Source organism: Bidens hawaiensis, unplaced genomic scaffold (assembly GCF_021521415.1).
Source record: "Bidens hawaiensis isolate Kalapana, Puna unplaced genomic scaffold, B.hawaiensis_p1.1 tig00018436_1, whole genome shotgun sequence".
Lineage (NCBI taxonomy): Eukaryota > Viridiplantae > Streptophyta > Magnoliopsida > Asterales > Asteraceae > Bidens > Bidens hawaiensis.
The window spans coordinates 37,481-61,509 of record NW_027492787.1 but is presented as its reverse complement, the minus strand read 5'-3'; the positions used below and the strand labels follow the sequence as shown (position 1 = coordinate 61,509).

At 35.4% G+C, this 24,029-nt stretch overlaps 2 protein-coding genes across 2 annotated transcripts; one reads left to right on the top strand and one right to left on the bottom strand.

The window, feature by feature from the left end:
* Nucleotides 1-6,561: 6,561 nt before the first annotated feature.
* LOC143556107 (uncharacterized) lies at nt 6,562-12,309 on the top strand. The gene is made up of 7 exons (XM_077045525.1): nt 6,562-6,723; nt 8,156-8,758; nt 8,853-9,040; nt 9,719-9,933; nt 10,507-10,700; nt 11,783-11,908; nt 12,076-12,309. The coding sequence occupies exons 1-7, from the start codon at nt 6,562-6,564 to the stop codon at nt 12,172-12,174; spliced, it is 1,587 nt and encodes a 528-aa protein (XP_076901640.1). The 3' UTR covers nt 12,175-12,309.
* Nucleotides 12,310-12,758: 449 nt separating this feature from the next.
* Nucleotides 12,759-20,527, bottom strand: LOC143556114 (protein IQ-DOMAIN 32-like). The gene is made up of 6 exons (XM_077045535.1): nt 20,461-20,527; nt 15,514-15,872; nt 15,035-15,217; nt 14,861-14,929; nt 13,510-14,791; nt 12,759-12,916 (listed from the first exon to the last, which is right to left on the bottom strand). The coding sequence occupies exons 1-6, from the start codon at nt 20,525-20,527 to the stop codon at nt 12,897-12,899; spliced, it is 1,980 nt and encodes a 659-aa protein (XP_076901650.1). The 3' UTR covers nt 12,759-12,896.
* Nucleotides 20,528-24,029: the final 3,502 nt, after the last annotated feature.

The window sequence follows — 24,029 nt, the reverse complement described above, 5'->3', positions numbered from 1 at the left end:
CAACGATAAAAATACAAACATTTGGACAGAAACTTCACGACCAATCCGCAATCGAACTATGGATCAATCACAAATTCAATGGAAAATCAAATGTGAAAGGTTTTGGGCAAAATTATCAAATTAAATTTCTATCTTTCAAGTCAAGAACGAGTTTACACATCCTTAGTATTTAAGATGCATCGATTTAAAGATAAGTGATTTAAGTTTTAATTAAGCTTAAGATCACTTAAAAATGACAATATAATTAAGCTTAAACTAGAGTAATGCAAATATAAGCTAAGGGTTATATAAATATTAGGTTGATGAGAATATGTCATCAAGTTCAAAGTTATAACTAATCACAAAAATAAGTTTTATATAATCATAGGTGTTAGCATCTATTATATTGATACTGTTTTATTTTCACATAAAAATGTTAGTGGAAAAACAACTGGCATCATTCCCGAGTCTCATTTAATGGGGGGAGGGGAATGAAAGGATGGGAAAATGTTAAAATAACATGTTTCAGAGATTTTTTAAGGAGAGACGAGGGAAAATACTAGAAAATTTAAACATATATTCATCCTCCCAAATTGAAGAGATTATGAGAGAATTTTTTCAATTACTTGTAAGGCCCCGTTACCGGTAGCCCTACTTTCGTATTGGATTTACTCATAAACACAGTTCTAAATATCAGAGTTAATTAAAACATTTACGCGGAATATAAAACTTTCATAAAACATTACATAATTCATAACTTGTCTCAAAACATCCTTTGTCTTTCAACATTAAAGCATTAAAATTAAAACATCATAAGTCTTCAGATGCCAGACTCTTGTTCAATGCCACGTGTCTCCTCAAGCGAGCTGCCTCATCCTACTCACCTGTGTGCATACTAAAAGTCAGCTACGCTGAGTGAGTTCTAGTTAATCGTACACTATACAATACACATAAACTTATATTCTTTCATTCATACTTTCATACTTTCATTCTTTCATACTTTCATTCTTTCTTTTGTATTAACTTACCTTCATATCTTACGTTATAAAGAGCATTACGCCCTACATTCCTTGAGTATTATTAGGGCTCGGTACCCTCCTTCCTCGAGTATTATTAGGGCTCGGTACCCTCCTTCCTCGAGTATTATTAGGGCTCGGTACCCTCTTTCCACGAGTATTATTAGGGCTCGGTTTCCCTCTTTCCACGAGTATTATTAGGGCTCGGTTTCCCTCTTTCCTCGAATATTAGTAGGGTTCGGTTCTTTAGTTCTCGAATATTAGTAGGGTTCGATTCCCTCTTCGTTACCATACAACCATACATCATACCTCGAGTATTATTAGGGCTCGGTACCCTTTTCGTAACCATACAACCATCATTTCCTTCTTTTATTAACTTTATCACATTCATACACATAAGCATACATATCATACTTACCTTATACTTAGCGTTACAACCTGACAGTACGTGCAATATCCGAAGATCGTTCACGTACCGTCAAGCCATCATTCATACATATCACATCATTCACATAAGGCATACACTTATCTCTTAGGATAAGCGTGTTAACAAACATATCGAGTATGCACACAGCCCCGAAAACATAACACATAAATGGGGCTAGAAACTCACCTGAACACGGTTACGTTCACCGTTAATCGTAATCCTTTTCTTCAGTTGTGCACGGCTGACTGTATAACAAGTATACGTATCAATTAACTATCACTTCTCATAATGTATTTCTATCTTTATATGACCCACAACGAACGGGGGTCCGGGGGCAGCGCCCCTGGCAGCGGGGTCTAGGGGCGGCAGCCCCTAGCAGGGTCCAAGGGGCAGAGCCCCTGGCTGGGGTCGAGCTGCCAGGTCAGCTTGGAAAAATTTTATTTCCATTAACTGTCTTAACACATTTTTCATTAGATTTTTAATTTATTTTCTAAACGAACTTGACTTTAAGCGAAGTTAAACCTTAGGCGAACTTAGCTTTAGGCGAAGTTATCAGGCGAACTTGGCTTTAGGCGAAGTTACCAGTTAGGCGAACTTGGCTTTAGGCGAAGTTAAACCTCAGGCGAACTTAGCTCTAGGCGAATTTATCAGGCGAACTTGGCTTTAGGCGAAGTTACCAGTTAGGCGAACTTGGCCGTAAGCGAAGTTATCAATTAGGCGAACTTGGCCTCAGGCGAAGTTATCGCTTTGAAGGCGAAGTTATCGCTTTGAAGGCGAAGTTGCCTAGTTGCAGGCGAAGTTGCCCAGATCAGCCACGGCTTTGATTTCTGTCCAGCATTTTGGGCGATTTTAACACCCTTGTTATGGTTCGACATCACCCACTACGTTTCCCAACCATTTTCGGTCGTATATACGCTATAAAGCTCGGATCTTTAAACTTCAAAGATCAAGAATCATACCTTTTTGAGCTTGTTTGGATCTCGTTTACTTGTTATCACAACTAATCGCTCTCTCTCTCTTTCGGATCTGCCCGGTTCTTCCCTCGGCCGGCGGCGAAGTTGTGTGGTGTGTGTGTGTTTTGGAGTGTGATAGAAAAGTGATAGAATGAAAGATATTTTTGGGTTTAGGGGGGTATTTATATCCCTTAAATCCCATGGACCTAAGGCCATTCTCATTTAACCCATCTCAATTAATCCAAGTCCATGATCCGCTCCTTACCCGATATTAATTAATTACGCGAAATCACTAAACATAACTTCCTTTATTCAACATTATAAATTTTAGGATGTTACATTACTAAATTACCCTTAGAACTAATTTTATTTTAGTTTTACTTAAAGGGTATGATAGTAAAACTATAACTTTCTTTTCTTTTCCTCTTAACTCGGGAACACATGAAATATGTAAATTCCTTGATTTTCCTTTCCTTCTCATTAAACTCGGGAACACAAAAATAAGTTTTTCGTCTCCTTTCTTTTCTCTTCTAATTTCCTTCCCCTCCCCTCCCCTCCCCTCGTTAAATGAGACTCTGGAACATAAATCCAAACTCAGATGGGTTGACGGATTGCAAATGACCAATACTCAAAATTTAAATTAGTTCAACATGCTAACGGGTTGTATAAACAAGTCTATAAAATGTATTCTTATTATAAATATAAACGAGTTGACCTTATACATAAATTATATTTTGTTTATTTGTTAACCGAATATTAAATAGGTTGATAAGTCAAAGCAAACAAGACTCATTTAATTAAACGACTTACATAAATCAATCCAAATATGACTATTTAATTAAATGAGCTAAGTAAGTTAACTTGAACATAAATAAGCAACAATCTAAACAAAACATTTCAAAAAGTGTAGTCACGTGTTTCTTGTCTTAATAGATAACAAGCCTTGTTGTGTTTAATAGGTTAGAGACTACACACTTAAAACAAGTGTCAAGCATGAATACGCTATTTTACGTCTCATTGTTATAAGACGGTTTTAAATTTTATATAACAATAAGAAGAAATAATATAGACAGCCAACTAATTTTAATTATTTAATAAAATATATAAAAAAATCACACAACAGACTTCTTTTATTAACAGGTTTTATTATGTCAAACATGCTTTCCTTTTTGTGCTAGATCTTTACACCTTATATAAAATCGTAAGAGATCTATGTTATTGTGCCACATACCTCACCAACCCAAGTTGCTGTCTCAAATTAAATCGTGGTCTTTTAGAGAGACTGGCACAAAAAAGGAAAATTGAATGTGTTGTGCTTCAACCTAGGAGTCGCCTCACGATAGCTTCTAATTAGAAGAGATATTGTTTATAAATTTAAGAAGTAAAAAAAATGCTATTTTTGTAATATTAAAGAAAAGAGTGAAAAAGAAAAAGAAAACAATTAAGTTTCAAGGCTAAGGCTATGTGTAGTGGAGGGGCTACAAATTGGGGCGTTTTGCGCCGTGTGGTGCCCAGTCAGCAAGGGGTGAAAATTTGTTTTCGTGGTGTAATGGTGTAGAGACTACAATATTAATATAATAATATATACAGATACGTATATATAACACACACACACATATTAATATAATAATAATACTTTTTTCTTCTTCTTGGGCGACAAATTCTCCTCGCCCCCGCCCCATTTCGCCCAAATATCGCACAGGGGGGCGGTGTGCTCCCCTTTTGTCGCCCCATTCTCGCCCTTTTAATCGCCCATTACGCTTTTCCTAAGGGTAATGGGGATTGGTTGGGCCCCTAGTGATCCAATCAAAAGCCGACACGTAAGCGATGACATGACCATGGATCAAGCCTCTCAACCAAGCCCTAGATGATGTAGTGGTCCAGGTGATCAGGAGCTTGATCCAGTTATTTATTTATTTAATTATTTTAAATAATACATTAAATTATAATATAAAACATTACATTAATAATAATATAAAACATTATATTGATACTAGTCTAATACAAGATTATCGGGTCTTCTATCCAACAAATGCTCGACCAACTCATGTCGAACGTTGCCGTGTAACTCACGGCTCTTGATAATATTTATGTTGTCGAGTCGTTGTTCATTGGTGATCATCGATTCTTGTCTTGGAATATCACATTGGTAGTTTTGACAAATAGCGTGACCCTCATCTTCTAGTATCATGTTATGTAGGATTATACACGTGATGACAACTTCCGTTATCTTCTCTCATGTCCAAAATCTTATTGGATTCGCCAACATTGCCCATCTTTTCTTTAGGACTCCAAACGACCTTTCAATATATTTCCTTGCCGATTCTTGTTTCTTCGTGAAGTACTTTTGTTTGTCAAAAACTGGAGACGCGCAAGCTTGAACAAGCATCCCTCATTCGTTGTAAATACCATCAACGAGGTAGTACCCGTACTTGAAATGTTCTCCATTTGCAAAAAAAGCCCGAGGGGGTTCAACCCCGTTGATAAGGTCATCGATTATCGGTGATTGATCGATAACATTGAGGTCATTATTAGACCCGACAACCCCAAAGAACGCATGCCAAAACCAAAGATCCTGTGACGCCACCGCCTCAAGTACAATAGTAGGGCCGGGGTGATCACCTCGATGGAATTAACCTCGCCAAGCAGTAGGACACATAGCCCAACCAACATGCATACAATCAAGGCTACCGAGCATCCCGGGGAAACCATGCTTTTCACCGTGCACCTCGTATATACGTTGGATATCATACATTGTTGGTCTACGTAAGTATCTCCGCCTGTATAGCGATATGACCCCTAAATATAATTATTAAAATTATATAAGTTATGTAAATATATAAAAAATATACAAACAAACGTAAATACTAAAATTATATTATATACCTCTCCAAAAGTGGTTAAGCGCATCGCGTCCGGTCTTTTTATCCATTTGTAGATACTCGTCCAACATGTCCAATCCAACACCATACGCTAGTAGACGAAGAGCGACGGTAATTTTTTGAGTAGCCGTGAACCCGGGCTTACCTCTAGCGTTATCTCTTTGTTGAAAATACTCAAAGTGCTATGGCAAGTCATTTTTTAGACGCATGAATAATCGTCTAGTTATGCGAAAACGGGTTCTAAAACTATCCTCACCATATGTGGGATTGGGACTAAAATAGTGACGTATCAAAGTTTTGTTAGCAGTCTTTCGATCACGAATACGTGGTTGCCGGAATAATGGGGCTCGGGGGCGTTTTTGATCTATCAAAAAACTTATCGTCGTTTGAACCGCTTGACAAATGAGTTCGTCTTCTTCGGTAGAATAGGAAGACGAAGACGATGACGACGATGCCATTTATAAATATGGAGAGAAATAGAAGTTTTGGTAGAGGGAAAGTGTTGTTTGAGTTTTTATAAAGTATGCGTGTGGATTTGTATTTATAAGTAAAAAAAATAAATAATATATATATATATATATATATATATATATATATTAACTGGCCAACGGATAGTTTGACCAGTCAACTCTCCTCCAACGACTACAATGCTCCCGCAGTCCCAGCCTCGGGGCTCGTTCGCGCCCATGCTCACTTGATGGGTGTAACGGTGTTTGCGAGCCACATCACTATCCACCTGAACCGCGCCCCTCTAACCACCCCTATTACCCATAGTCTAATTGCAGTTGTCCTTCTAATTTAACAGCATGAGGATGATATTTAAAACTTGTGATCATGAATTTTCAAGATTAAAACCTGATTTAAAGAAGTTTTTATAGTAATAGTGAATTTCATCATTAATGTTATCAAAATTAATATGGATGATTAGTTTAATAAAAACTCTAATAAAAACAAACACGTGGAAGGTGAAATATGAACACATGAGATGTGGTGGCAACAAATATGATGATGATCGTGTAAGTTTTATCCCACAAAAAATCATCTCTGATGATATAATAATGATTAATAATTAGTGTTAAGAAATTGGCCTTACAACATCACCAAAGGGTATTTGTTTTATCTTTTCTTTCTTTCTTTTGTGTCCAAAACCCAAATCTTCCATTCTTGTCATCCAGCTCAATCAACAACAATAATAACAATCGTAGACCATCTTTTGTAATTAATTAGGGCACCTGTCTCAACCCCCATCCCTTTTACTTTTATATAATATCAATTATTATTTGTTTCTTTTAATCAATCGGGAAATGGGTGCATCGTCGTCGACGGAACAGGTAGTAGTCTCACCGGAGCAACGTGAAGCTGAATCATTGGCTGCCTCCACCGGTGCTCTTACTCTTCTCCACAAAGCCTTCAATAACTTATCACCAGATCCTCTTACTAAAACCATTCCCATCACCTCTTTAAAGGTATTATTATTCTTCTTTGCTTCTCCAACCCTAATTTACTGAATTTCAAGATGTTTATATGAGTAGCAAATATAATAATTACAAAGGAAACTTCACTTATGATACCACTAGTATTTATTATTATTATTATTATTATTATTATTATTATTATTATGAGAAAGGATCAAATAGGAAGTATGGTTTTTTTAAGAAGGCTAGGATGGAGGGTATTTTAGTCTACTGCCTTAATATTGAACCCCACCTAATTTAATTTCAAAAACCCACTTAATTAAAACACACTTAATTAAAACCCACTTCAATTTTCACTCATCTCCTACAACTACCACCGCCACCATCTTGCCGGAAAAGTCTTCGGAATTTTCGTCGGAAAATAAAACCGTATGTAAAAAACACAATGTAAAAAAACACAATGGAATAAACACTATGAAAATAACATGACAAAAACACAATGAAAACACAATTAAATAACACAATGCCAAAAACACTATGAAAAAATAAAACACACTTGTATAACACAATTTTGTAAAACACAATTATGATAAAACACACCTTGTAAAAACCCACGATTTTTTTTTATTTTTATAAAGCAATATGGTACTCATATAAAAGATAAAAAAACACTCGTTATTACGGTGAAATTGTTTTGAAAAAAACATGTCGTATAAAAATGTTTGAGCGTTTTAAAATGATGGGGGTATTTGACATATGTCTTGCATGTGGAGAGAGAAAGTCAACAAATGTGTTATCCCTATTATGCCCTTACCCTTGTTTTACACTTTATGATCTTTCTAATCTATTCTCAACCATTCAATTTTAAAATGAATGGACAAGATTATTTCTTATCCTTCTTAGAAAAACTAATCTTCTTATTATAACTCAACCCTTATTATTATTACAATAAACTCTTAACTAATAATATGTTTACCCTGACTTGACTTTCTTTATTTTTGTTGTATTCAAAACATTCTGTCAATTGTTTCTAAAAGCCTTCTGTTGTTTCGATGTAATCACTACCTTGCTTTGCTTATTTCAGTATAATCAAAATTTCTTAATCGATGAGTATCTGCGTCTGTTTGTTGTTCGTCAGAGCAGACGCCCAAGTAAAATATCACTCATACCAACCTTTCTTCTATCTAGGACGCCAAGAGCCTGCCGAAAAACCTTTTCTTGACGTGTAAAGTATAATATTAATATCCTGATAACATAAAGCGTGACACGGAGAATCAAAACAACAACACAACAGAAAGTACTAAAAGTAATAGCACTCAACTATTAATTAAAAGTTCCGTTAGTCGAATTGTAAGTATGGATCATTACAATCGACATACATATACATTACATAGTTAGGATTATTAAAATCTAATTTGTCTTCAGAAGTTATCATTAACAAACAAAATCTTATATATACTGCTACCTGATATTATGTTTCCAGGAATGCTTTAAGCTCGCCATCAACTATGAAGCAACCTTCAAACCAGAAACCTTTCCTACATTACTCGACAATCTTGGCCATTCGATACTCGATCACTTCTTCTTATCTAACAAAGATGGTCTGACCTGGATATCATTCTTGAACGGTTACACCAACTGTTGCGGTCGGATGCCCACGTCAACTTCATTAAATAACTTATTAAAAGTATTCGCATCGGCAGTTTCAAAATCAGGAGCCACAACAGGGTTACAAATCGAGTCGACTGATGCTGATTATAAGATCAACGGGTATCTGTTACCAGCTGATTTGTTGATGCTGTTTTGGATGTGTTGGGTAATGTCTTGGAGTTCTAGAAACCGGCAGTTGGTTAAAGAAAACTCAGCGTTTGGGCTTCCGGATGTGAATAATTTAGTTTTGTCGGCGGTTTCTTCGTGTGTTGAAAATGGGGCTGAGTTGAATGCATGGGATGATGGTGTTTTGGAGTCTGATAGACAAATTCCTGTAGGGAAGCTTCATGTTTGGGTGTTGAAAACCGTGCCAAATCTTCCGGATTGTTTGGTGCAGTTTGTGCATTCAAGACATGTTAAATATGCATCTCAACAGGTACTAATGTACTGTCTTATGTCACATGATGATATAATGGATTTGGTGTTTTTATTATTAGTTGGGGCTAACTAGCATTTTTTATTGATGGCAGGATGGATCAGAGCCATCATCATCGTCTGTTGGTGATAGTCGTGTAATAGCTCAATCGACTAATTATCTTCTGACACCTAGCAGGGCATGGTCCATTTCCCTTACCCTTAGAAATACAATGCGTGATGAAATTTTGAAAACATGTTTTGCTCCCGATGCTGATGAAGTTAAAGAAAACCTTCTATATCGGTTTGTATCCTATTTTTATCAATTGTTTTGTTAGTAGGGCTTCTAAGGAGCTGGGCCGAGCTAGATTGGGCTCGGGCTCAGCTCGTTTCTTAACAAGTTAAAATGTTGAGCTTGAGCCCGGCTCGTGGCTTGTTGAGGCAGCTAGCTTCTTTTTTTTTAAAAGTAATCTTATTTTTTACACCTCTTGAGTTCTTGATATACATAAAAAGGTTATTTTTAAGATACACATAATGCATTAATAATGCTTGTATATATTAAAATTTGAGCTATAATTTATTTACATTAAGATTTTGGCTTTAAGTTAAAATGAGCCAGCTAAACGAGTCTAACGAGTGAGCCAACAATCCAAGCTTACCCTGGTTATTTCTCTGTTCGGCTCGGCTCGTTTACAAATAAGCTGATTTCTGGCGAGCTTTGTTGATTGAGTCTGACAATGATATGTCAGATTCTGATCAGTATCACAAATATATGAAATTGGTTTGTTCAAGTTTCTTTAACATTATTAGCTTTTTGTAAATCACTAGAAGTTATAGAATAATTGCAACGTTGTAGGTATTGTGTATTATTTATTAACTAAATATAAGTATTCTGTAAGGATACTTACAAAGGAAGCCTATACAAATCATTATTTGTAATTGTGGTAGAGATAATCACAACAAACTAAGTGATATATTACAGGTCTTCTCTTCATGGCAAAGGTTTAAGCAGATTTTGGTCAAATGTTGAAGGGTATAATGGTCCAATTCTTGTGATTATTTCGGCTATGATAGAAGATCATAGCTGGTCAATTGGTGCACTTACTAGCCAGGGGTTTGAGAACAAGGAGACATTTTATGGAACATCTGGAAGTCTATATGCTATAAGTCCTGTTTTTAATCATCTTACATCTTCAGGTACATAAATTTTTAGAGGTGCCAAAACGGGCGGGTGTGACGGGTCGAATTTGCCCAATCTACAAACACGTTTTTGTCTATATTTTTGTATTTTGTATATAACTGATGATATATGTCATTACAAAAACCATATGTTTAAGCTAGGGGTGTGCTCCAAACCAAAATAACCAAACCCAATAAAAAACCGAAAATTTGGTTCCATGTTTTTAAAAAACCGATTTTTCAGTTTGGTTTCGATTTTACAACCAAATTTATTATTTTTGACCTCTTTTTGGCCCAAAGTTTTCAAGCAGAATTGGCAAATTGAAAAAATGAAGCCCAACCAAACCCATTGTAAAAAACTGAAACCGAACGCTTTTCAAAAACCTAAAACCCAATTTTTCAGGTTTTGGCTCGGTCTGAACGACTCCCCTAGTTTAAGTTAATAAAATTGCGTATGGCATTGTAATCATTCGAATAAACGTTAGGTGACTTTTGACCGGTTTCACCTAACTTGTTTGACCTTTTATTAAATTAAATGCAACCCGGACATTGACCCCTTTGACGAACTGAGAGGATATGCTTCTTGAGCAGGCAAAGAGAAGAACTTTGTATACAGTCACTTGCATTCAACTGGTTATGAGGCAAAACCGAAGCCTGTGGGGATTGCTTTTGGTGGGTCCATTGGGAATGAAAGAGTTTTCATGGATGAAGACTTCTCCAAGCTTACGGTGCGTCATCATGCGTATGATAAAACCTACCAACCAGGTGCCCTTTTCCCAAATCAGGTACACTCTTGACATGCATACCTTTATTTAGAGGTGGCAAATGGGTTGGGTTGAGTCAAACGAGTCATGGGTTGAAATGAGTCATGGGTTAAAACGAGTATGAGTCAAAATGAGTTTGGGTTAAAACGAGTCAATTAAAAAAAGGGTTGTTTTGGTTTGGGTCAAAATAGGTTAGGGTCAAACCGGGTTTTGAGTTTTTTTTTGTGAACGAGAATAACGGCGGAAACATTTTAGGTTTTTTAGATTTTTCGTTTTTTACTTATATTTTAAGTTATGATTTTTTGAATTTTTTTGAGGGGTTTTCTATTAAGATAAAAAACCCTCAAAAAAAATTCAAAAATAATAATAAAAAAATTATAACTCAAAATATAAATCATAAACAAAAAAAGTAAAAGCACTAAAATGTTTCATACGTTGTCCTCGTTCCATAATAATAAAAAAAAAACCATCTAGAATCGAACCGAAACCGATGATGAAACAAAGAAACAAAAAGCCAAAACCGGACCACTTCAATCGAAATCGAAAAAATCAATCAATACGAAACTAAAAGAATTCAAACCGAACAAAAACAAAACTGAAAAAACGAACAAAAACGAGTCCGGAATCGGCCAGAAAGAAACCAAAACCCAACACGTCACGGTGAAAACTCGTGTTGACTTGAAACCTAAACCGAACCCGTTCCGATCTGAAACCCGTTTCGTGCCGAAACCTATCTTGTACGAAAACCCGTTCCGATCCGAAACCTATCACATTTCCTTAGGACACTAACCCACATCGACTCATTTCTTTGAACTTGTCGACCCATTTTGACTCGAAAATAAAAGGATGGAATTTCAAATGACTCATTTTGACCCATTTATTTAAAACCTTTTACTCAAACCAACTCATTTAACTTTTAAAACAACTCAAATTGACTCATTTGAAAGGGTTTGGGTCAAGATTGCCACCCCTACCTTTATTGTTGTGTATTGCTATTTTAGAAGACCGTGAGAGAGCTGCCGTTTGATATTAGTATTGCTCTTTGAGAGAGCTGCCATTTGAATGCACTATAGCTTACAACTCGTGTGTTTGGTTTTGTGTAGGGGTACTTGGCAACTGAAGCTCAAATTTTGGAGGTGGAAGTATGGGGATTAGGAGGGGAAAAGATAAAGGAAGCACAAAATTTGTTCCTCAAGAGAGAACAACTTTTTACTGAACAAAGGCGAAAGGTAACTTTAAAAATAAAATTCGTTTTAGGAACGGCCCGTTTGGTTCTGGTTCAGGGCAAACGAAACTGAGCACCAGTTTTTAGAACCAACAAAGAGAACTTGAGCATTTTCATTTCTTCGGTTTTGTGGGTCCGAACCGACCAAGTTTCTTGCTACTTCTTTTGTAGGTTGACTTGAAAACATTCTCAAATTGGGAAGACTCGCCCGAGAAGATGATGATGGATATGGTTTCAAATCCAAATGCTGTACGGCGTGAAGAAAGATAAGTATTTGTTAAATGAACGTATATATGGTTTCTGAATAAAAGATTTTGGGTATGACAGTTATCGGCATTTTTATTGCTTGGACCCAGTTTCGAAGCTGCAATAGGTTATAGCGGAGTTAGTTGAAAATATACTTGTATATTTTGTAAAATGAAATCATGCAACTGAAACATGGATGTTTGTATTGCTGTAAAACCTTTTACTTGGAAAATGGTGTTGGGCAATGGTTATTACTTATTACTTTATTAGTGGTTCATCAACAGGACACATGACTTTTCATCTTCACATACACGAATTATAAAATGTCTTGTCGGCTTCCCATATCGAATGACACGCTAGTAAAAATTGATACTAGAACTACACCAAATCCAGACATGACGCTACACCAAGTCCAGGGAAAAACGTATCATTTGAATTCATCAACATAAACACAACTTATTTTACCCATCTTAGGAAGTCCAAACACTCAAAAAGTATAAAGAAATGATATAAATAAGTGGGGATCCAAACACCTCCCTAGCTAAAATATATCAAAAATATTAAGGCACATTACGTGTAAATGAATGTATACCTTATCAAAATAAGTTACCCAGAAATCAAACAAATACAAAAGCAGACTATCAAAAAAAGAAAAATTAATCAAGGATCAAAGCAGTCATGCTCCTAAGAAGACAGAAAAAAATGCCCGAATTAGAATACGCATGCCACTTCAGCGCTGCTTTACTTTAGTTCTGCCATTTCCTCTCTGTTTCAAGCACATAAAACAATCAGCAGAAGACATGTAGCAAACAAGAATTCCATCAATGTTTTCAAGCTAAAATAAAATATAAACATCATTGCACTTTCACACATTTTACAGGTAAGTATGAAAACATTAACATTCACATACCTGTGTTTCCACTAAATTATGTCATTATTGTTCAATTTTATTTAGTTAACTGACACAAACATATAAATAGCATTCATAACTGTCGTTAACTAAACTAACATGAGTGCTCAAATTTGACAGAATATACTAATCAAAACCAGTAACTATGATTTATAGGGCTGATTCCTTAAAATATATCCAAATCCAGTCCCACTTTATTTCTTTTTTAACATATACTCTGAAAAAAAATCTGAATAAAGCATCAAAGATTATTAAATATTAATTTACATGTCAAAATGATGACAATGGCAAATGAAGTAGTGATAAGTTTGATCATGTTGACAATTTATGGTGTCGTGCTCGAAACTGACACTTAATTATAACTTCCCTGCTTATAAGGTTAAAGATGACCTTAAATCAAAACTATTATGCATTTTGCCCTCTAAAATGCAGCATTAAAAAGATATTACCTGGATTATTATTTCCTTTGGTGGATAGTTGCGCCTGAGGTGAGGTCCGCTTGACACCAGGTGAATCATGCCTGCCATTAACTGCACCGGGCATCGAGTGCCTCTTTTTCATATAACCTTCCTTAACTTGCACATCTGGACTCGATCTTGGAGAGTTATTTGCAAGAGCTTTTGCTCTTGCAGACTCAGTCACTTGCATGTAACTTGGTATATAATTGTTACTGCTGCTATCTCTCGGTTCCTGATCAGAACTTTGTGAACCAAACGAATTCCTTCGCCTCCCTGGTTTTCTCTCTTGAGGCAAATTATCCAGACTGGTTCTTAAACCTGAACTTACAGGAGACTTTGTACTCTTTGACCAAGACTTTGACTTTTGACCTGATGTTGTCCTGTCAGTTTTGTTCTTATTGTTATTCGACATCTCGCTAGAAGGTGATCCATGCGCTGTTACATGACTTCTGGGAGGTGGTTCTGGGGATGCTTTGTCCACCTGATGATGATGAATCTGAGTGGACTGAGTCAACTCAGCGTCGTCCTCTGGTGATTGTTTCACTTGTGACACATCAGTGTTGCAATCATGTTTTTCTGATGGATCAAGAATGGACCGAGTCAGCTCGGTGTTTACTAGTGCATGTTCTTTATCCAAAACTTTTGCTTCTTTTTCAGATTCAACATTTCCAACCTCTGATGTGTCTGGTGAGTCGAGCATAGATGTGACTGAAAGTTCGGTTCCACATTCCGAGTCAACAGTTTGAGATTGGCCAACTTTTAAACTTTCATAGACTAGCGACTCCCCCGGGGATTTCACCACGTGTTCCTGATTGGAAGAACCGACTGAAGTCAATGATTTGTTCTTAACAGTCAACTCTTCGAATCTTGACTGAGCAGAGATGAACGCTGGATTACTCGCCTTTCTTGACCCAAATGCAGACTTCCTCCCCTCAAAATCAGCTGGTTCAGTGGCAGCCCGTTTTGCAGGGCGCTTGGGTTGATCATCCTCCAATGAGTGCTTCCAGGGAGATGAAGTGGGACCCACTTTAAGTCTGGTATTCGAATGGTTACTTTCATTAGAAAGAGAATCAGGCTTTTGTCCAGAAATCATGTTTTCACTCTGTTTTTTAGTATCAATGGGTTTGTTCGGTTGAGGTTTCAATGTATGCGACTCCATAACTTGGGGAGATGACACGGACGTCCATCTTTCCAACCATTTGTAAGTTGTATCATCGTTTGTCGGATTACATTTAATGTTAATTTGTTTGGTCCGTGGTGTGGATTCCAGTAACTTCAATAGAAATTAGACTGTTAGTGCTATTAAAGGGTGAACAGTTTCAGAAAATATCTAGTTCCATACCTGGTTAGCAAATCGGTTACTGAGTAGCTTCTCAATGGAGATATATGTTGGGTGTGGCTTGGTTACTCCCTGGAAGATAACAGAAAGGGCATACAATAATAACACATATTCCAGCAATACAAAGAAAACCACAAACATAGAGATAAAAGAAAGTTGAATTATATAAGAGTTTACCTCTTTTCCAGTTGAAGTTTTTTCAACAGATTTGTTATCATAACGGGCCCGAACACGAGCTTGCATCTTAAGAATGGCTTGAATGCACCGCAAACTTCCAGCCGCATGACAACGAACCAAATGCCCCCGTACAGCAGCTTGCAACTTCACAGCTTTCTTATGCCTCACTAGTTCTCTCTGGGCCTAAACGTTACATATAACATGATAATAAAAACCATCAATTAGAGCTTATTGACATTTTTTTGGTCTGTTTTATACTTGTATAGATTGTTTATGTGCTAACTATATTACAAAAACTGTAGTATTACAAAATAATCTAATTATTCAAATATAACAATTCAGGGAGGATGCATGCATTTTCAAATAGATCCTTTGAGCAGTTCAACCCATTTGACCCGTTTGAATAAAACAAAACCCAAATAGATCCATTCAAGTAAACAAGTCAAAACTGCTACATTTAGCTACAAGTAAATGCATACCAAGTATCTCCTAACGGAAGCCTGGATGAAAATGACAGATGACTCATCATAACTGGAGTCGAATTTAACTTCATCTTCATCAGCGGCTTGAATGACCAAATTGGATGGTGCAGTGCTCTTGGCAATTGAAGTGGACACCCGAGGCAGTTCTTCTGTGCATTTGTTTGCAGAAGGTTTCTCAGAAACAGAAGAAGCGATAGGTGCTTCAGAGTTGATGATAACAGGTTCTGAACTCTTAAGCACAGAAGATGATATTTCAGTTACAACAGTGTTGCTTAGCGCTCGTTGTTCTGCTGACTTTCTACGGAAACTCCATCCTCTTTTATCAGAACCTTTGTTTTGAAGCAGCTTCACATGAACTCACTAAGTTAGAACATACACATGATACAAATTGCATGCATACAACACGTGCGCGCGCGTGTGTGTGTACATGTCTGCGTGTTGTTCAAGCAAGGTGATCGTCGATTATTCAATTAAACTACAATCAAATGGTTAGTTTCAAATTTAGTTTATTTTATGTAAAATGGAATTCTAATAATCCAAACTATTAGCTATTGGCGAGCTAGTAGGGGTGCAAATGAGCCGAGTTGCTTGGGAGCTACTTGAGATCGGATCAATAAAAAACTCGATACGAGCGAAGCTTTTTCAAACTCGAGCCTCAAATAGAGCTCATTTAGTTATTGAGCCAAGTTGCACCAGCTTTTTCAAACTTCCGCCCCCTTCCTTCCCTTTTTTGTTTATTAAATGCCAACGGAAATTATTATTTTGAAATTCCTAAACCTAACCGAGATGAGATGTGTGTTATATTTCACTGGTTGAATCATTGAACTAAATGAGTTTTGTCTTTCCGTCCTGTTGTGTTTTCGGAAGAGTGTTCACGGGTGTTGGTTTTAGGTGAGTGTTTTTCCCAAATCGAAAGACCCGATATGATGAATTTAGTCAATAGCCCATTTAAAAAATTCGTTGGCCGTTCAAAAAAAAAACCCGCTAGAGTCAAACCCATGACCTTCAGTTTACAAAACCAACAACTTACCAACTAAACCAGCACTTATATCATTATCATAGTGGTACCTTCCTAATTTATAAGGTGGTTCCCTCTAGTATTTTATATATATCATACACTATAATTTCAAAACTCGGGTGGTTCCAGAAAACCACCCATTTGCTATGTAGATCCGCCACAGAGAATATTGTTGTTTCGACTGACAACTTTGTAATAAGATAAATTTTAGAGGAAGAAAATTCCGAGATAAAAAAGAAGGATTATCTTAATTCTGCCAATACCCATTCTCATTTGTCGTTACTAAATACACATGACTAACAACTTAAATGTCCGCTAATTACTTCATTCTTTACAACATGTTCTTATAACATTCTTAATTGTCTACACTATCATTACATTCCTAATACTTTTAGATCCTACGATATTTATAGGGAATATCTCATAGAATAGTAACCAACTTTCAAAAGTGTTCTAATTAGGTCACTCATGCATATTTTTCTCAAATCGGGTCACTAAATCTTCAAATCGAGTCTCACCGATTTTTTTGTTTGTTAAGAAAGAAATGGAGGATAAGATGTGGGGGTCGGAATTTGCAATATATGTAGTTATATTTTTAAAAAAATAAAAAACATTAATTATATTAAAATTCAAAAATAAAAAATAAAATTAACGTCGCCACTCAACGTCAACATAAAAAAAAAGATAAAAAGATTTCCTATGTGAAACAAAAAATAAAAATGTTAAAAAAACATGTTAAAACCTTTAATTTAATAAAATATGAAAGTTGAGTGACCGAATTGGAACACTTTTTAAAGTTGAGTGACCTAATTGGAACACTTTTGAAACTTGGTTACTATTCTATGAAATTGCCCCTTACTTATACCGTAGCATTATTGGCACACCCCGAAAATCTTAATTTAATCAGTGGAAGACTTTGATTAAGTTATTCGGGTGGTGACAGATGTCTTTTCAGCCAATCATATTTAAGAATAGGTGTCAAACGAAAGTTGAACGTTATTTAACCATCGGAGTCATTACACGTGTCATATTACACAATTTTTATTCAAATTACAAGTCCAACATAAGTCAACATTTTTCATTCAAACACATGTCGTCACTATTTTCCCGCACACTTCATGAAGCTTCAATACTTTACTTATTTACCTGAAAAACATATTAAAAACGAACGTCAACACATATGTTGGCGAGTTTCTCTTTATTCGAAAATAATCCATATACATACATATATACATACATACATACTAGTAGAAGCCCACGCAATGCTGCGGCTAAAACAATTGCCATGTGATACACATTTTCAGTTACTTTATTAACATTCTCGTGGTATATTATACACTATCATGTTAATGTATCAGTAGTCTATGTGATGATCTAGTCATCAAGAATTTTTTATAAAGTAATGCATATCTTGGATGTATTTTCCCATATAGATTGTCTAGTGTCATAAAAATAAAATACAACCTAATAACACGAGACCAACATGGTAAATAAAAAAAGCTAATCTCCTAATATCGGTGATGGTTTAAAGATTTCTTGTGTCCATCTATTTCACTCATTCACTCAATAGCTTTCTCCTAATAATGTCATTACATATCCCTAAAAAAATTGACTTTGAATTTTGAGATGCTAAATACAAATAAAGAAAATATCATGGAAAAAAAAATGTAATTTTGACCTTCCGAGGGTTGGTCAATCCACATGTCTTTCATTATGGTAAGAATTGTACAAGCCTCTCCATATTTAAAATAAGATAATGGTTTTAAAGTAAGCAAGAAACACCTAAACACAATACACTAAGACCATCTACTATGGGGCTTCAACGGGTGACGTGGCGGGCGCTGATGGGCGCGGAACACCGCCGTGGGGCGCGGTCCAACCAAGGGCGACGAAGAAATGGCCGTTCGGCACGGTTGATGAATTGGGTGGGCCCCCTCTCAGCAGCTCTCTCCATCCCTCTCTCACACACATACATACATATGCATATATATGTATAATAGGGGCGCCTTTGGGGCGTTAAACCATAGCGGGACATCTTTGGGTGGGGCTTCGATGCCCTCGGTGCTTACGTGGCGCTGACGTGGCACGGTGTGTGGTGGGGGGGGCTTCGAAGCCCCCCACCATAGCGAATGGTCTAAGTCAATACTGAGTAGCAAATTTAAATTTTTGATCAAATAAATAGTCAAGTGGGGAATCCTTATTATGAATAGGTTTGACTTGCAGCCCTGACTAATTGATGTAACATCTCTCTCATTAATGGCACCCATTTCTTCTAGATATCAGTATACATGGTTACAATATATTTACTTGAAAACGTAAATCACAATATATATTTAACCAGCTTTTGAACCCGTGTATTACACAGGATTTATCAAATAATAAAAATAAAAAGATCTAAAAGAAATGAACATAATTATAGGTAAAAAGAAGATAAAATATATAATATAAACAATAAGAAGTCTAAAATCTCAAATTTACAAATTTCATTTTTTAATGTACAACATTTGCAAAATTGTTTTGACCAATTACCCGTGGATAACTATGATAAATGAGATGAGATATTAGAGAATAAAAAGAGAAATTATAACCCATTTCTCAAAACTGTTTTGTCCCATGACCCATGGATATGTAAGATAAATAAGATGAGAAATTAGAGAATTGGAAATGAAATTATAACCCATTTGCCAAAATTTTTTGGACCCATGACAAATGGATAGTTGAGATAAATGAGATGATAAATTAGAGAACTAGAAAGAAATTATAACCCATTTGTCAATATGGTTTTGCTCCATAACCCATGGATAGGTAGAATGAATGAGAAAAGAGATTAGACCTAGAATGAATACGGATTGTCACATCATCCTCATTATTTTCTTTTATTAGTATAGATAGAGTTAGATAAACAAACCTAAAGAAATTCCCAAGAGCCGGAGTAATAAATGTGAATGATGATGCACTCAAGTTGGCTGCGAATTGTTGTTGTACCTTTTTTCCCCAAACCGACATATGTTTTTTTTTATCTATTCTGTCAATCTTGTTACATCTTTGATTCTTTTTCTATACACGAAGTGATGAAACCAGAGAAATCAGATTCAACATTTCCATTGTACACACAATATGTATAACTGATCATTTCCCATAATTTCGTTCGTTAATATTTGTTCATTTACGTACATTTGAATTCGGTTCCTTTACTTCTATTTATGTATGTTGATTCATTTAAAAACTCATTCAAACTTATTTATACCAATATTAAATTGAAATCATTTTGATTTCCATATTTTAATTCCCTTTGTTAATATATATGTGTTTAATTTTGAAATGTTTGATATATTGATGATGGTATTTAGACTTTAATTTAGATCTTCTTTTTAAATAGGAAAATTGAATTTAGATAATTAACGAACGGAAATAAACGAAAACGAACACATTCATATCTTTACGAGTAAATAGAAACAAAAAAAACATTTGTTTAAGTGTTCGGTTAAAGTTAAATGATCAAGCACGAACACATTCATTTTCCTAACAAATGAACACTAACACGCTCATTTTGGTAACGAACAAATACGAGCACGTTCATTTTCGTAACAAACAAACACAAACACAAACACAAACACATTCATTTTCTTAATGAACAAACACAAATACGATACGTTTTCAACAAACAAATACATTTATTTTCCTAAAAAACGAACACAAACAAGAAAATCCAGTTGTTTAAGTCAACGTGTTTGTTCGGATAAAGTTCAACGAACAAACGCGTTCATTTTTTTAACGAACGCACAAGAACAAGAAAATCTGTTCGTTTAAGTGTTCATGTTTGTTCATTTGTTCGGTTAAAGTTAAAATAAATGCACACTAAAAAACCCATTTAGTGTTCATTCGATTTGTTTACATGACTAAATTTGACCTAACTGTAAATGTACCTTCGTTTCCAGTCTCGTTTCCTGAACTTCTGCAGTTTCGTTTCCTAAACTTTTGCAGTACAACCATATAGTTTCGTGAACTTTTGTAGTACAACCAAACTTACATAATGTCACATCAACGTGAATTGTAGCTAATAACACTACCACATTCCTCATAAATTTAAAAACTCTAAATTAACTTAAAATATTAAGTTTAGTGTTTTGATTTTTGACCAAGGAAGTAAATTATAAAAGCACAATACCTTCCCATCAAAGATTTCATCTTTGGGATTAATGTCAATGGTGCTTGAAGCCATTACGTGAACAGGATTTGACCCAACAAACAGCCTCGACAGATCCTAAAAAAATTGGCAGCACTTTTCCTCATAGTGCCTCCATTATTACAACTGAATGTGTTCCGGTTGTCCACCTATAATGTAAGTTCGGTAACGGTTTCATAAGTGATAAAAAACACAGAATTCTTGAAATCCTTATACTTATGCAACACATAATTATATAATTCAGAATAATACAATAAACAAATATAATAGAAAATCAATCAATCAATCAATCAAGCCTCGTATATCCCACCGCATAGCACGCTATCGGTAGGGTCAGTGGAGGGTGGGATGTAGGCAAGTCTTTCCTCTATCCGTGAGAATAGAGAGGCTGCTTCCAGAGAGACCCCCAGCTCATAAAGCTACATACATTTTATTAGAGTAAACATACATACATCCTACAAGCAAAGACACTTGGCAATACATAGATAGCAAACTACCAAAAAAGCAAGGAATCTGTAACCTACTAAGAATAGGGCATACGAAACAAAAAGCAGCATCTAACAAAATATATTCATAAACAACAAGGAGCAAGGCTAGCCAACTAGACCCTAAATAGAAAGCTAAGCTAACTAGGTACCTTCACCTAGAAGTCGCTAACCTTAATCCTACGTCTCCACGAATCTCTATCCTGGACCATGTCCTCAGAGAGGTGCAACTCTGTCAAGTCATGTCTAATTCTCTCATCCCAAGTCAATTTAGGCCTGCCTCTACTCCTCTTTCCTTCCACAATGAAGGCTTCCACTACTCTAATTGGCGCTGTTGTCGGTCTTCTTTTCACATGCCCAAACCATCTCAATCTCCCTTCCCTTATTTTCTTTGATATGCTAACTATTCCTAACCTTTCCCTAGAGACCTCATTTCTAATCCTATCTAATCTAAATATAATAGAAAATCATAACTAATATTCCAAAATGTACTTATGAAGAAATTCAAGACCCCCGTGATTTTAGATTCAGAGCCCAAAAATTCAATTAATCCATCCCATTGCTACAAAAATAATACCAATAATCAATTATTCAATTTTTTAGACTTACATAAATTACAAACCGTTATTACCTTCATCGCATTTGAGCTCATGTAATAAAGATCATACACACTAGTCGACATATCTTAATGTTTTTTTTGGTAAAAGTGGAGAACGGATTGCTTGTACAACAAGACTTTCAAGTTTCAACAATCAAAAATTGTGGTTCACACAAGATATCAAATATATGGGAGTGATCTGTGAATAAAATAACAAATTAATAACAGATGATATGATTGATTAAAATAGTTAAAACATTAACATGCACTTACTTGCCAGGTTAAGGCATGAAAAGATAATAATTGAGAATAAACGAGTCTATGGAATTCCTTTATACTATTTCCACCTAAAATAGTAATAAATTAAAAACTATTAACTGCAAAAGTAAGTTCTATTTTAGTTTTAGCAACAACATCATCCGGATGAAATTGATGAACGTATATATGTAAAATCTTTTTACCTTTTCTTCAAGTAGGGCATATTTTAATCGCGGTCACCGGCCAATGTTCAGACCACCTCCACCAAATGCAAAAATGACATACCACTAGCTAAAGTTGATCTATTCGGGCAATATATCAAACACTTGGCATGCAACCTTAGAAAATAGAAACAAATAAAAATGTTGAGATCTTACCCTGTAAAAGAATAGACTCGATACAATGTCAATAAATGGAGATACATATTGAAACAATAGTGTTCGAAATAGTGTTACAAAACTAACAACAGAATAAGACTAACCTAAGAGTGTTAACACTCTAATTCAAGCCTGTTACTACAATTTCAATGACCCATGATAGTGGGTTCCACATAAACCCTAAGAGCTTCAAAATTTTGCCCTCCTGAAAATACAACAACAGAAATTTATAAATTAATAAGAATAAAAAACAGTAATTGTAAGCCAGAAACCTAAAGGCCAAGCACCTCTTTCTCTTCAAGCTTATTGTGCCCGAAAATCCCTAATCTCTTATCAGCATCCTGTGATGTTAGCACTTTTTTAAAACATCTCAAATTTTCAGAAACTTCCTCGAGTGGAATCAGTTTCCGTAATTCAAAGTTTAATACACTTACCTTAAAACAAGACAAGAACAAAAGAATATATCAGTAAACTTTTTCACAATCCTTTATATAAATAAGGTAACAATCTAGTAAGCTTGCAAAAGTCACCATTAACATCATAATCACCATTAACATCCTTTACGGAATAGACTCTTGATAGCCATAAACACACAAATGTAGGTTACAGTTCCTAGCTCTTAGCTTTATAGCTCAATAATATCGTATGTCTCCCCCATCCCTAGCTCATAGTTTTACAGCTCACTTCAAGATAATTTACCCAAATACAAATAATGTTGGGCCAATAAACTCTAAACTGGATAAAGCTATCAATAAATAAATGCATGCACGAAAATTGAATGAAATGTGAGCTTACTTGCGAACGGAAGAACTTTGGCGGCTGAGTAATTAGAGTTAATTGGCCAGTGGAAGCGGTGGCGATTGTTCTGAAACGGAACGTGAACCAATGAGAGATGAAGGCACCGTCAGAATGTGTTGGGGTTTTGAATTTTGAATCACCTGCGTATGATATGTTGTTGGTTTTGAAGACATGTGCAATACCAAGTTGTACAATGTGCATCAAGATAGGAAAACTCTTAAATTTAAGAGATTTTTTAAAAAGGTCTTATTGCCCTCCCTATATATATATATATATATATTATGAAAGTATGGTAAACGAAAATTCAATTCAAATCATCATAAAAATCATAATAAACAACACTTTATATCAATTTATTATGAAACATGGTAAACGAATACTTATATATCTCACCATATAATGGTTCAACAACCATTATTGTCATAACTTATTACCATAAGCAACGGTAGTATTCTTTCCTTACCCTTCTTTTAACATGGTAATTATATCTTTAAAATTCTTAATAATCGAACTTTCTATAAAAACTTAGCATTTTATATTTTAAACAAACTGCACTGTTGTAGACTAGCAAGGAATACAACAAGTGTATGACTATCAAAATTGATAACTCGAAACATACCATACTCAAAATATTCTCATTTTTAACCCAACGCGATTGGAAGTGGGGGGCGTCACCCCGATAGATCTACCAATATTTCTGTGCCCTTATTAATTCGGTTAACAGTTATTTAACCAATTGTTGGCTCATCTCACTTTTTACACGGTTTGTAAAACAAAATATTTTTTTAAAAAA

Coding starts and splice junctions, on each gene's coding strand:
- LOC143556114 (XM_077045535.1), bottom strand. CDS start 20,527: ATGGTTGTACTGCAAAAGTTTAGGAAACGAAACTGCAGAAGTTCAGGA. Junction 15,218..15,513: donor CTTCCGTTAGGAGATACTTG/GTATGCATTTAC, acceptor TGTAACGTTTAG/GCCCAGAGAGAACTAGTGAG. Junction 12,917..13,509: donor CAAAGGAAATAATAATCCAG/GTAATATCTTTT, acceptor TGCTTGAAACAG/AGAGGAAATGGCAGAACTAA.
- LOC143556107 (XM_077045525.1), top strand. CDS start 6,562: ATGGGTGCATCGTCGTCGACGGAACAGGTAGTAGTCTCACCGGAGCAA. Junction 8,759..8,852: donor TTAAATATGCATCTCAACAG/GTACTAATGTAC, acceptor TATTGATGGCAG/GATGGATCAGAGCCATCATC. Junction 9,041..9,718: donor AAAGAAAACCTTCTATATCG/GTTTGTATCCTA, acceptor GATATATTACAG/GTCTTCTCTTCATGGCAAAG.